At 38.5% G+C, this 12,018-nt stretch overlaps 1 protein-coding gene across 1 annotated transcript; it reads right to left on the bottom strand.

Annotated features, from left to right (window-relative positions):
* Positions 1-991: 991 nt before the first annotated feature.
* LOC129414885 (transmembrane protein 26) lies at positions 992-8,949 on the bottom strand. The gene is made up of 3 exons (XM_055169003.2): positions 8,739-8,949; positions 7,732-7,873; positions 992-2,229 (listed from the first exon to the last, which is right to left on the bottom strand). Exons 1-3 carry the CDS (start codon positions 8,930-8,932, stop codon positions 1,594-1,596), a joined length of 972 nt encoding a protein of 323 aa, XP_055024978.2. The 5' UTR covers positions 8,933-8,949; the 3' UTR covers positions 992-1,593.
* Positions 8,950-12,018: the final 3,069 nt, after the last annotated feature.

The following is a 12,018-nucleotide window of genomic DNA, read 5'->3' on the forward strand; positions in this document are numbered from 1 at the left end:
CAAAAGCGAGCGTCTCTTAATCATAAACCCTTTAGATGCGTCTGCAGCAGGCACTTATTTTGACAAGACACGTGATGCACACAGGATCACTCGACGCGCCGAAAACATATTTTAAAATGATGAACTACACACATGATGGGCTACAGCAACTTAGCATCGTGGGCCCTCAAAAAAAGAAGTCACCGACCGCCACTGCAGCATACTAAACTTTAGTAAACCAAAGGTAAATTTACAAACTTACTTATAAACATACAAATCAGAAAATGTGATATTGCTGTAAAAAAAGGTAAAAATAAAGAAAAGAAGACATTTGCTGCACTGTTAAGACCCCTTAACTTTAATCTGTGGAGTTTCTAATAAACTTGGTGTGTCTCAATTATTTCTGTCCTCTTTTGATTTTCCTCTTCTCCTCTCTTCATGCTGTCTATCTAGGGCAGGTCGTTGTTTAACCGGTTGATCAGCTGACTGAGTGTCTCCTCCCACGAGTTCAAATCTCATTAAAGCGTGCAGTTCATCTCTCTCTTTCTTTATCTTTTCTTTCACCCTCTCACTCATTCTCTCTGTTTTACTCTCTCTCCTCCCCTGCTGTATCAACCACATTATTCACAGAGCACTGAATTTTGGGTAGAGGACTTTGAAAATGAAAATGTTGACTCTGGGGAGTCCAGGGGTGTTAAAGGAGCAAGGGAAGAACCATGCAGGGCAGTTTCATTATGTTATGTTGTTCTCGGGGGACTTTAATTGTTTCTGCTTTATTTTCATGGAGAGCTGAGAGTAGAGCGAGAGAGAGAGAGACTCCTATCTCTATTCTCTGGTTCTTTTGTCAAAGCCACTGTCAGCCATCACAGGATGAAAGATTTTGTGACAGAACAGCACTGATGACAGAGCTCTCTTTGAGATATGTCTTTCTTTCTTTTCACATGTCTGTCAACCTTTTTAGGTTGTCCTGTTATCACAAAGTGTGTCAAAACAAACAACAACTGCTACAGTATTATATGTGTTTTTATTCTCAGTGATATCCTAATTGCTGTTTTAGAATAAATCACAAATGGTGACATTGTATTCTGCATGTAATCTTATAACTGCGTATTCACATCGCACCGTATTTGTCAGCGTGCTATTTCGGGTTACGTGAAAGTACTTCAACCAAACATTTCACAGTCAAAGAGACGCAAGAGCTCAGCGCAGAAGAAAGGTTTGAACTATGAGTAATGAAACAGCCATGGAAAAAACATTTACAAATATCAGAAAGCTGGAAAAACAAAGCAAATGTGTTCTCCGTTGATCTTTTGTTAGATGTCCCAGGTTGATGGGTGCAGAGAGAGCATGTCAATGTACAGGTCAAGAGGCTTCATGATAACAGTCATGGCAATTTCTTATTTTCATGATTGAGTTGGTTCTAACCAAGAGTTTGTTGCCATCTGCTGGTCAGTAGAGCTACTTCAACCTGTAAAGTTTAGATAGATAGATAGATAGATAGATAGATAGATAGATAGATAGATAGATAGATAGATAGATAGATAGATAGATAGATAGATAGATAGATAGATAGATAGATAGATAGATAGATAGATAGATAGATATGATTGTGATTTATTCCTGAAAGCTGGCTTCTGCAGCCTGACCATTAATCTCTTCTGACTGGTTATGAGATTGTTCATGTGACTGTTTTCCACCGTCAGGCCTGCTTTGTTCAAAGTGGACCACACAGATCCTGTAGACCTCTAAAAGGACAATGATGATGTTCTTGCACGTGAAGAAGATCATGAGCTGGTTCAGAACACTTTCAAATATCATGAGGTACAGGCGGTAAATGAGGAATGGTCCATCCTGCAGACCGACCGTTAGCAAGATGCTCCAGACTTCACTGGAGCAGCAGATGTTGTTACAGGCAGTTAACCCAGGCTGGGTGATCTCTGACTGGGATTCCTCCTGGACACTGGGGCAACTGGTCTGGGTTAGAACGAGTGGGAATTGCATTAAGGCCCAGGAGAACAAACTTAGCCCAACAATGATCACTGTCTGCTTGGTTTTCACTTGTGGCTCCTTAAAGGTGTCAAAGATGTCCAAGATGTCAGCCCCGAGCCCCACGTAAACCATGAGGAGTTGGGAAAGCTGGTCTCGTGACATGTCGCCCTTCGGCATCAGCCAGCGGCCCAGGACCAAAACAATCAACATGGTCTGCTCCAAGGCCTCCACCCAGTTCTCAGGATCAAGTTCCTCCAACCCCTTTCTCACACACAGAGAGAGAGAGAGAAAGTGAGAGAGGGAGAGAAAGTGAGAGAGAGACAAGGCTAATCACCATGGTAACAGACCAGACAGTGAGAGCACACAGCAAGACTGATCATTTGAATGGATGAATAAAAAATGATGTTAAGATGTTATTGTAACACCAGATTAAGAATGTTTCTTCAAACGGTTTATTAAAAAAATGTTGCTTTGACTCATTCGAGTGTCTGAACAAAAGATCCATCTGAGTATTAAATTAATAAAAGAGGACTAATATAATTAACTAATATAATACGTTTTTTCATAAATCTTTTCAGTAAAGTCTCTGATTTACGGAAGCTGAGAGAGGCCATGCACTATTATTATGTTTTCTTGCTTGTTTTCTCGTGATCACGATTTAATTTCGAGATGATAAAAGTTGTTTTCTCATTATCCTGAAATAATACAAATGTCATTTTCTGTTGATAATATTTAGCGTATTTTAAAGTGGACTGCTGATGCATATGAGTTGGGGTCTTCGCCGTTACCATGTAGCTAATAATTGCAGATTACAAAAAAACGACACGTTCTATCGAGTAACTTTAATCACATCACAAGAATACAACTTTTGTTATCTTGAGATCATGAGAAAATTAACTCTTTCCCTGCCAGCATTTTTTTTTAAGTTGCCAGCCAGTGCCAGCATTTTTCATGATTTTCACAAAAGTTTAATGCCTATCAGAAAATCTTCTTTAAATATATAAACATACAATATATCAAATGAAAAAACAGACCCTCTGCTTTCAATTAAATTTAGTTTAAATTAAGTTTCATCCCACCTTGATTATTTTTCTTCTTATCACCTCTCAAATATGGGTAGGTTTCTTCAAAAACACCAAATTTAAAAAATTTGAGATAATTCCATTTTTGTGAAGGACTTTTGATAGAGTAAGAACTCTGTGTATGTTTTGAGAATCGCTCTGAATCTGATCTCTTTTACGTGAGGCGTTGCTTCTGGGTTGTATAAGTTGCCACCTGGTGGATAACACCAGTATTGCGGATTGACGGAAATACTCATCATTGGCAGGGAAGCGTTTTCTCTAGGGATGCTCCGATCGATCGGCCAGAGATCGGTATCGGCCGATAACGGCATTAAATGACTCGATTGGTCCTCGTTAAATTTGCCGATCTCGTGAACCGATCTTTCTGTTTACTTTTGTCATGATATGGCTCCTCAATGCGGCTGCAGTTAGAGACCAGTTTTACGCAGTGAGAGCATTTTTATAACCCGTGGCTCATGAGCGACGTGCAGATTTGCATTTCTCTCTTTGCCTTTACAGAGATATGTGTATTTTCTATGAGGACGCGGTCCGGTCTTAACAGCGCGACCCGTCTTCACATCCCCATCAAACAGCGTATACAACACATATCTATCGCGGACAATTGCATCCTCATGTCAAAAGTTTATTATTTGCATGCGTTTTAAAGTTTTGAGCATTTAAACTGTAATTTTCCTCACAGCTGCTCTCGTCGGCATACACCCGCCGCGCGCACACACAGCAGCCTGTCATCAGTGCACGTGAACAGAGCGATCTCTGTCAAGTCTTAAAGCTACAGTAACCTAATTCATCTCTCAATAAAATCAGTCTCTACTCTTCACTAAAGAACTGTTGTACTTCATACGAATGCGTGTATATTTAATTCATACAGTAAAGACTTTGAAGTGTTTTATTTTCATTAGTTTTTACAGACATAAGACATTTTAAAGGCATATTAAATTTCTCTTTGCAGAAGAAATATTTGTTGTGCTAATTTATTTGATTCTCTATTAAAACAATAATATACATAATTACTGCAAGTAATATAACAAAGGCAACATCTGTGGTATTTCTTTATAGAATTTTTTTTTACAGTTACAGTAATCAAAGAGCTTGCATATCAGCTTGAAAAAAATCGGTATCGGAATTGGTATCGGCCGATCACGAAGACAACAAATCGGTGATCGGTATCGGCCTGCAAAAATTCTGATCAGAGCATCCCTAGTTTTCTCTTAATTTAGTTAACTCGTCAATGGCAGGGAAAGAGTTAAGTCAAGATCACGAGAAAACAACTTTTGTTGTAATTGTATTTGAGCTCTAACAAGTTTAGGATTACGAAGGCCCGGTTCAAACGAACACAGGTATCTTCAAAACCGCAGCGTTTTCTATGTGGGTTGGCTGTTTGTCATCACGTGACACATCAGGTCACTGAAACCAAACTCAGAGGTGGACACTATACTGAGTATTTTAGTTACATTTTCCAAGCATCTGTGCTTTATCAGAGTGTTTGTTTTGAGAAAAAATGTCACTACATTCTAAAGCATAGAATCATACTGTGTATTCCTTTTATATTGCATATTAAAATTGATTTAATCCCTAATTACATATATATTGTGTACTTTTACTTTTCTTGAGTAAAAGTATGAAAGTACTTTTTACTTAAGTAAAAGTAAAAAAATTACTAGATGTTTAATGTACTTAAATATTAAATATAAACCAAAAATTTGAAATAGTGGAGTAAAATGTAGTAAATGTAGTGGAGTAAAAATTATGATAATATGCTTTGGAATGTATGTTTCCCAAAGAAAAACACTAAAAAAAATACGAATACTTGAAAATGTACTTTATTGAAAACTCCTGCCAAGATTTTTAGATACTCCATTTACAGCAGGGCTGCGTTCAGCCCCGACTAAACGTTGCACAACGTTTATTAAACTGAAACGGTGAGGCATTGAACACCCTGTTGTGATGATGCAAGAGTTGCAACTACGGTAGCTGAGAGGCCAATCTTTGTGTTCTTTTTTAAATGTTCCTGAAGCCTGATGAAATCGTTATAAATGTGTGTTTAATACTGTAAAATATCCTCGATGTTACAGTCACTGACCTTGCCGTCCAAAATGAAAGACAACATTCCAACTTGAACCCATTGAGCGAGCTGTCTCTTTACTACCGCGTGGTTTTTTACATCTTGCCGCTGATTGGGCCGACATTTCTGACACACCCACCAAACAAGAGAAAACGCTTCCAAAACCTGTTGCATTCCGTTGCACACCATTTAAAGGAAACATGTCGTTCAACCCGGAAACCGTAGCAAAACGTTCCGCACCAGTGTGAGATGGAACGTGCCCCAGGTGAAACCGGGGATTCATTTGAATTGTGAATCAGAGTTTATGAGATTTCCGGTTTACTACTAGAACCGGTAATTACTTTTTTCCAGGCTTCTGATTGGCCAACATGGCTTTTCGGTTAGGGTTACATCGCCACCTGTTGGTTTGGCAAGCTCTTGACAGCAGCACTTCATGGCATGTTTGTGTGTTTTCATATGGAGTAAGATTTTTTTAATCAAAACAGTTCCATCTACGTATGGACTAGGACTTAGAAACTTAGTTAACAGTTAAAGCACAGTTTACGAAAGTATTTAGAATACATAAAACTGTGCAATAGAAGCTATAGTACATGCTCCAGTCAATGGCTGTCTTAATATGAATTTATATGGTTTTGATATGAAAGGCTGTGGCAAATCTGTCTAAATCTTTTCCCCTTAGCCGTGATCACATTTAGAGCCTGTCGACATGAATTAGTGTTAAAAAAATCACTGTGCTTAGATCCTTGGAGTTTGTGTGATCTCTGGGTTTTGACCGAGGGGCAACCTTCCGATCTCTCTGATGAAGCCAATACGGAAGTGATTTACGGAACTGCAATTCATCGACTGGCCGCTAAAGGCTGGCTCCAAAAGGGAGTCAATTCCCATAGACCTTCATGTTAAAATAGCCAACTTTACAGTAGAAAACAATATGTTTACAGCCTGGTACAAAATTATTTTTGGTCTATATAGCTAATTTTGCCCTTCATGACAACTGTGAGGGGGGTGAATTTTTTTGTAACTCATCCGTTTAAATTATATTAAGCCTTAAAGGTCTGCATAATTAAGGGGGTGACCACTTGAGTGACGGTTGAACAGCCACTGCTGTCACTATAGACGAGCTAGGGGGGCATGGTTTCAGCAACCAGTCACCCAGCTTCACCCACGTCCCGCCTTTTTACCCATTTTCGGATATCCGCGAGTGATGGCGACGGCAGGCACTGCCTGCTTTAAGGATAGTTCGGTCAAAATGATACCAAACCCATAACCCACTCACCCCGAAGCCGTCTGAGATGCATATGTCCATCATTTTTAAGACAATGACATTTTCAGTTATTTTAGAAAATGTTTTAGATCTTTCAGTTAATCAAATGTACAGTTATGGGGTCCACGAACTTCACGTCCAAAAAGTGTGCATTCATCCCCCAAAAACAAATCCAAACGGCTCCACGATGACAAACAAAGTCCTTCTGAGGGTAATCTGTGCAGTTTCATTGTAGAAATATCCACATTTAAAACTTTATAAACAAAAATAACTCGCATCCGGTAATGCCGCCATCTTAGTCACGTCCCCATTCAAGATCAGAGCTTTACGCAGCGTACAGAGGTTACTCTGCTGCTGCTCTGTGCCCCCGCCCTCCAAATTTATCATACGTCACTAAGAAAAGTGCGTACACTACGCTAATACTCTTTCTTGAGTACAGAGGAGTCTAAGATGGTGGCGCTACCGGAAGGTAGTTATTTTGGTTTATAAAGTTTTAAATGTGGATATTTCTACAATGAAACTGCACGGATTACCCTCAGAAGACCTTTATTTATCATCCTGGAGCCGTTTGGATTTATTTTGTGTAGGATGGATGCACATTTTTTGGACTTGAAGGTCGTGGACCCCATAACTTCACATTTAATTAACTGAAAGATCTAAAACATTTTCTAAAATAACTGAAAATGTGTTTGTCTGAAAAACGATGGACATATGCTTCTCGGACAGCTTGGGGGTGAGTTAATCATGGGTTTAATATCATTTTTGGCCGAACTATCCCTTTAAGCTTCAAAAATGATCTTCAGAAACCTATGGGTGATGTCACAGACACTACGTCCATCTTTTTTACAGTCTATGTTTTTTTTTTTGTAGAAGGCATAGGTGAAACAGAACTCTCTAACAGTCTTACTTATTTTTCTTCTGCATGAAATTTGTCCCAAAACTAAAGCAGTTGAATTTTACATCCACCCATCAACTTCTATCTAAAGTGTTTATAGAGAAAAAAGGTACAAAAGTTGTCACTGTGATGGAACCTTTTAAGAAGGTCCTAATATGTACCATTTTGGTACAGATGTGAACATTTAAGGTACCAGTATATGTACCTCTAACCAATGTGTACTTTTAGTATGAAGTACTTGAAATATTCACCTTTTAGGTACAAAAGGTACCTTCCCCCTGACAACTTTTGTACCTTCTTGTACCTTTTATTCTGGGAGTGTAAAGATGCTAAAGGTGTTTATTAGTGAATCATTTAGTCATTTCCAGCACAGATAAAGATGAAGATTTAACTTACTCAAAGCTAAACTTATTTGAACTGGTTAAGTATGAATGTCTGAGTTTTTCTGATCCTTTCCACCCACCATAGTCAGAGGAATCTGGGAGAAAAATTGTGGATCAGAGCTGCTGGAATTGATGGGCTGGTTCGACTGCACAAGGTTCAGCTCCAGGAACCAGATAGAGGGAATCACAGTGCTCAGATAAAGAAAGACCATAGGAGAGAACCTGTAAGAGAGTCCATCAAACAGCATTTTATTGATGGAGCGGATTAATTCAATTTCTTACTTTGAAGTCTTCCAAATAGTTCTGTGTCAGATGCTCTTGATGGGATTGTAAAGCTAAATCACACCACAGAGTCCAGTGCAACTCGCCCACCAGCCCGATGCAGATTGCAAATTACTCCCATTAGCTATGCAAATCCCCATTGACACAGACAAGACTCTCAAAAGAGCACAGAGACTTCAAAGTGTAATGTGAGGAAGAGAGATAGTATGCATAGGAAAGTGTCACCCATGAGAGATGGGTAGATTGTAGAAGAGTGAATGCGATGATGAAGATTAGAAGGGAAAGAGTATGTTTTTTCATTCATGTCAGTGAAAGGGGCGGTTTTCATTAATACTGTAGGTTTCTAGCACAGCAGTCTTCACATAGTTCTGCCTGGCTGAATGCGATCACGTGCTTCTCTGTGTGAAGGTAAAGGTTATTTTTGCGTCAGTGTGTTGAGAGATGGGGTTATTATTATCACTCATCCCTGCATGAAAGACAGAAGAGCAGAGTTTGAAAAATGGAGAATGTAATTTTCCTGTTATCGTGCCACACTTCTTCTTAGCCGAACATCCAGAGTTATTTTAGAAAAAGTTAAATGAATTTTTGTCTTTCTGTGAGTGCCGAGGCTATTTTTGTCGACACTTGATCGTATATGAAAATAAAACTTAAAGGGATAATTCAACCAAAAAATAATCATTTTTGTCTAGTTTATAGTTTGTTGAGCCCATAATTTTACTCAATGCTAAATTTCTTTGAATACAGGCCCTAATGTTTTGCATCTGTCACTACAACAACATGATCGTATCAATGGAGCCATAATCACCATTTCCATTCAGCGTTGCGCGTGTATTTTATTGTGACTGCCATCTCGACGCCCAGCAGTGCCACGCCCATCAGCAGCAGCCAATAGGAGGACTCCCCTGTCACCTCTACCACTCGCCACACTGTCAGCACGCCATGCACCGCAAACAGGAAGCGACTTAAAAGAGCCAATAAGATGTTCAGAACCCTGCACATCGTCCAATCAATGCAATCCAGACCATGCAAAAATAACTGAAGGGCAAAGACAAGATACATTTAGTGTGTTTGTATTATAGTATGTAACCAATAGCAAATAAAAATGTGTAATATCTTTTCATATTAAAGGAACAGTATGTAAGAAATGTATATCAATTAATCATAAAATGGCCCTGATATGTCACTAGACATTAATAAATAATTTTCATTTTTAAATACTTATATCACTGACAACAGTAGTCCGGCCAGGATATTGTCATTTATAAAGTGGAGTTGCAGCCCTCAACTGATGTTTATGTTGTCATGTTGTGTACTGGCCACCAGTTGTGTGATTGCAGTACCAGTTTTAGCCACAAGGTTTGTGATTGCAGTACCAGTTTTGACCACAATCCTACATACTGTTCCTTTAAATATTTACTCCTATCCCATTTCAAATACAGAGACATCTATAAGTCATTCCAGCCAGGGTGTGTTTATAAGGGGGATTGGGGAGGTACAACTTTAATACTCAAAACTAGCAAGTACAATATTTCCTAATGTTTATGGGTGATTCTCGTGAAATTAGACTTATGAGGTGTCATGAAACATTTTGATTAAAAAAGTAAATGCAAAGTAAGAGTATAAAAATAAGAAGCATACGGTTACAAACATCTCTTTATGTACTATTTTGCACATGATTTCAAATGACATCAAACAAAACAAATTTTTTTTCCACATTTAAAGGGAAAATTTTCATTACCGCAACGTGTCCATGACTGGATTTGGGTTCTTTGACATGGAAAATTTATAATTAAAAAATCTAAAAAATGAAAAGCTTCAGTGCATGTTACAGTAAAGAAACATGTGGTATTTGGTGATCATTGGTAAATGTAGACTCAATAATAAGGAATATAAATGTGTCCAAGACCAATTTTCTCATCCTCCGCAACAATTTTCAATCATTGTTTAAGCCCTCAAGGAACTAACATTTTCAAAAAAGAAGGTTGGAAGGGACATAATTGACTGTGACACTCAAGATGGCTACCAGGTAAGCAGTTCTTATTTTTCTTTCCAGATAAAAGTTGAAATTTTGTTTGTCATAGTACACTGTCAAAAATAAAGGTACGAAGCTGTCACTGGGGCAGTACCCTTTAAAAAAGGTCCTAATATGTACCATTTAGGTACAAATATGTTCCTTTAAAGGTACATTTTGGCAGTTCAAAGTACTAATATGAACTCTTTGGGTACAAAGGTGTACCGTTTTGAAAGGGTACTGTCCCAGTGACAACTTTTGTACCTTTATTTCTGAGAGTGTACCTAGACATCTTTTTAGTTCTCATTACCGAACCATGAGTTTGTAAAGGAATATATTTAATGTAATATCATGTTGCGCCGGTAATGATAATTTTTTACAATGATAATCTAAAAATGTAAATAATTCTATAGGAAATATTTTTTAAATCCTCTAAAAATAATGGTTATAGTAAGTTCAGACCTTAATCTTATATGTGCAAAAAAATATTGGCTTCAAGGGCTTTTTAAAAATTCTGATGCTGGACACCTAAATCTGGATTTCATGAGAATCACCCCTATACCATAGAATGATTTATGCATTTGGCAGATGCAAAGCAACCTAGTTTTATCAATATGTGTGTTCACTTGGTTTAAACTACCAGTACGTATGCAATGCTTTGAGCTATTAAAACATATACAGTTTACACTTTATCCCCCAACCAAACCTATTTCCATGCATTCAAGGCTAAAAGAGTAAACACTGGACTTACCAAAGCAGACTGCCCTGACCAATGGTGTAAACTTGAGGTTTGTCCTACCAAAGGAAGTAAAGAGGAGTTCAGGTAAGCAGTAATTAACATTTTGTAAATAAACCTTTTGCCTGGTCAAGTCCATCCTAAGAATTGTTATGTTCTTATGAATACAATTACACTTACCCTGAGTGCGTTCAACTCGATGATCCAGATTTAAAATTCAAAAATGCTTTTCACAAAATATATTCCTGTAGGTTCTATCATACCCACAGTCCTCTGTCCATACAGTCCTTTAAAACTACATACACGTATACCCCTCAGGTTTCTGGGTCTGTTTGTGCGTGTGCGCAATGTGCATGTATCTACCACGAGCTGATAAAAAGCAGTTTTTGGGAATGAGCAGGAGGGTACATGTGTACGTAAAAGAGTGTTGTTGGGTTATTGTTATTGAACGCGTCACTGATAACATTTCCTGCTGCTCTGTGATCATCTGTTATGATGTCGCCTGTAAGGGCCCCAAGAACAAAGTTATCTCCAATGAGGAGCCAGCCTATGAGACAGCACTGGTAGACCCACACTTCACATACACACCCTGTTTCCACCACAATCCCACCCAGAACAGAACCATGGGGATTGATAAAACACCCTCAGAGGAACCTAGAATAACACAGGCTTACCACATTTGCTGTTTTTCTTAGTACAAGATGTCAAGAAAAGTGAAGATCTAACCAACAAACATTCTTCACTTAAAATAAAGAGGTTTATTAGGCCTCATTGCAATTTGCTTATGCACGGTGTTACGTTTCACTTTTAAATAGAAGATACACAAATTAGGAATTAAAAACAATTATTTGGAAAAGCGTGCAAGGAGCTTTTCACATTTTGCATCAGCTTTGTGGTGCCATCTACAGGTGCGAATAGCCCATGGCAGCACACCTCCGCATCACACTATAAATCTAGATCAGTGTTTCCCAATCCTGGTCCTCGAGCACCCCCTCCCAAAAAGTTTTAGATGTCTCCTTATTTAACACACCTGATTTAACTCATCAGCTTGTTAGGGAGACATGTTTACCATTTTGGAAGGAGGCTGATTAGTTGAATCAGGTGTTTTAAATAAGGAGACATCTAAAACTTTTTGGGAGGGGGTGCCCGAGGACCAGGATTGGGAAACACTGATCTAGATCATAGCACACACTACAGTTCATCAGAGCTTAACATTTGTTCAGGGAGGACAGGTTGTCACAGAGAATTCAGTTGAAGACAAACTGTGTTTGTGAATGGATTGAGCGGTCATTTATTTTGGTCATTTAGGTACCATCCCTACTCCGTGTCAGGTCCATC

Source organism: Misgurnus anguillicaudatus, chromosome 5 (genome assembly GCF_027580225.2).
Source record: "Misgurnus anguillicaudatus chromosome 5, ASM2758022v2, whole genome shotgun sequence".
Taxonomy (NCBI): domain Eukaryota; kingdom Metazoa; phylum Chordata; class Actinopteri; order Cypriniformes; family Cobitidae; genus Misgurnus; species Misgurnus anguillicaudatus.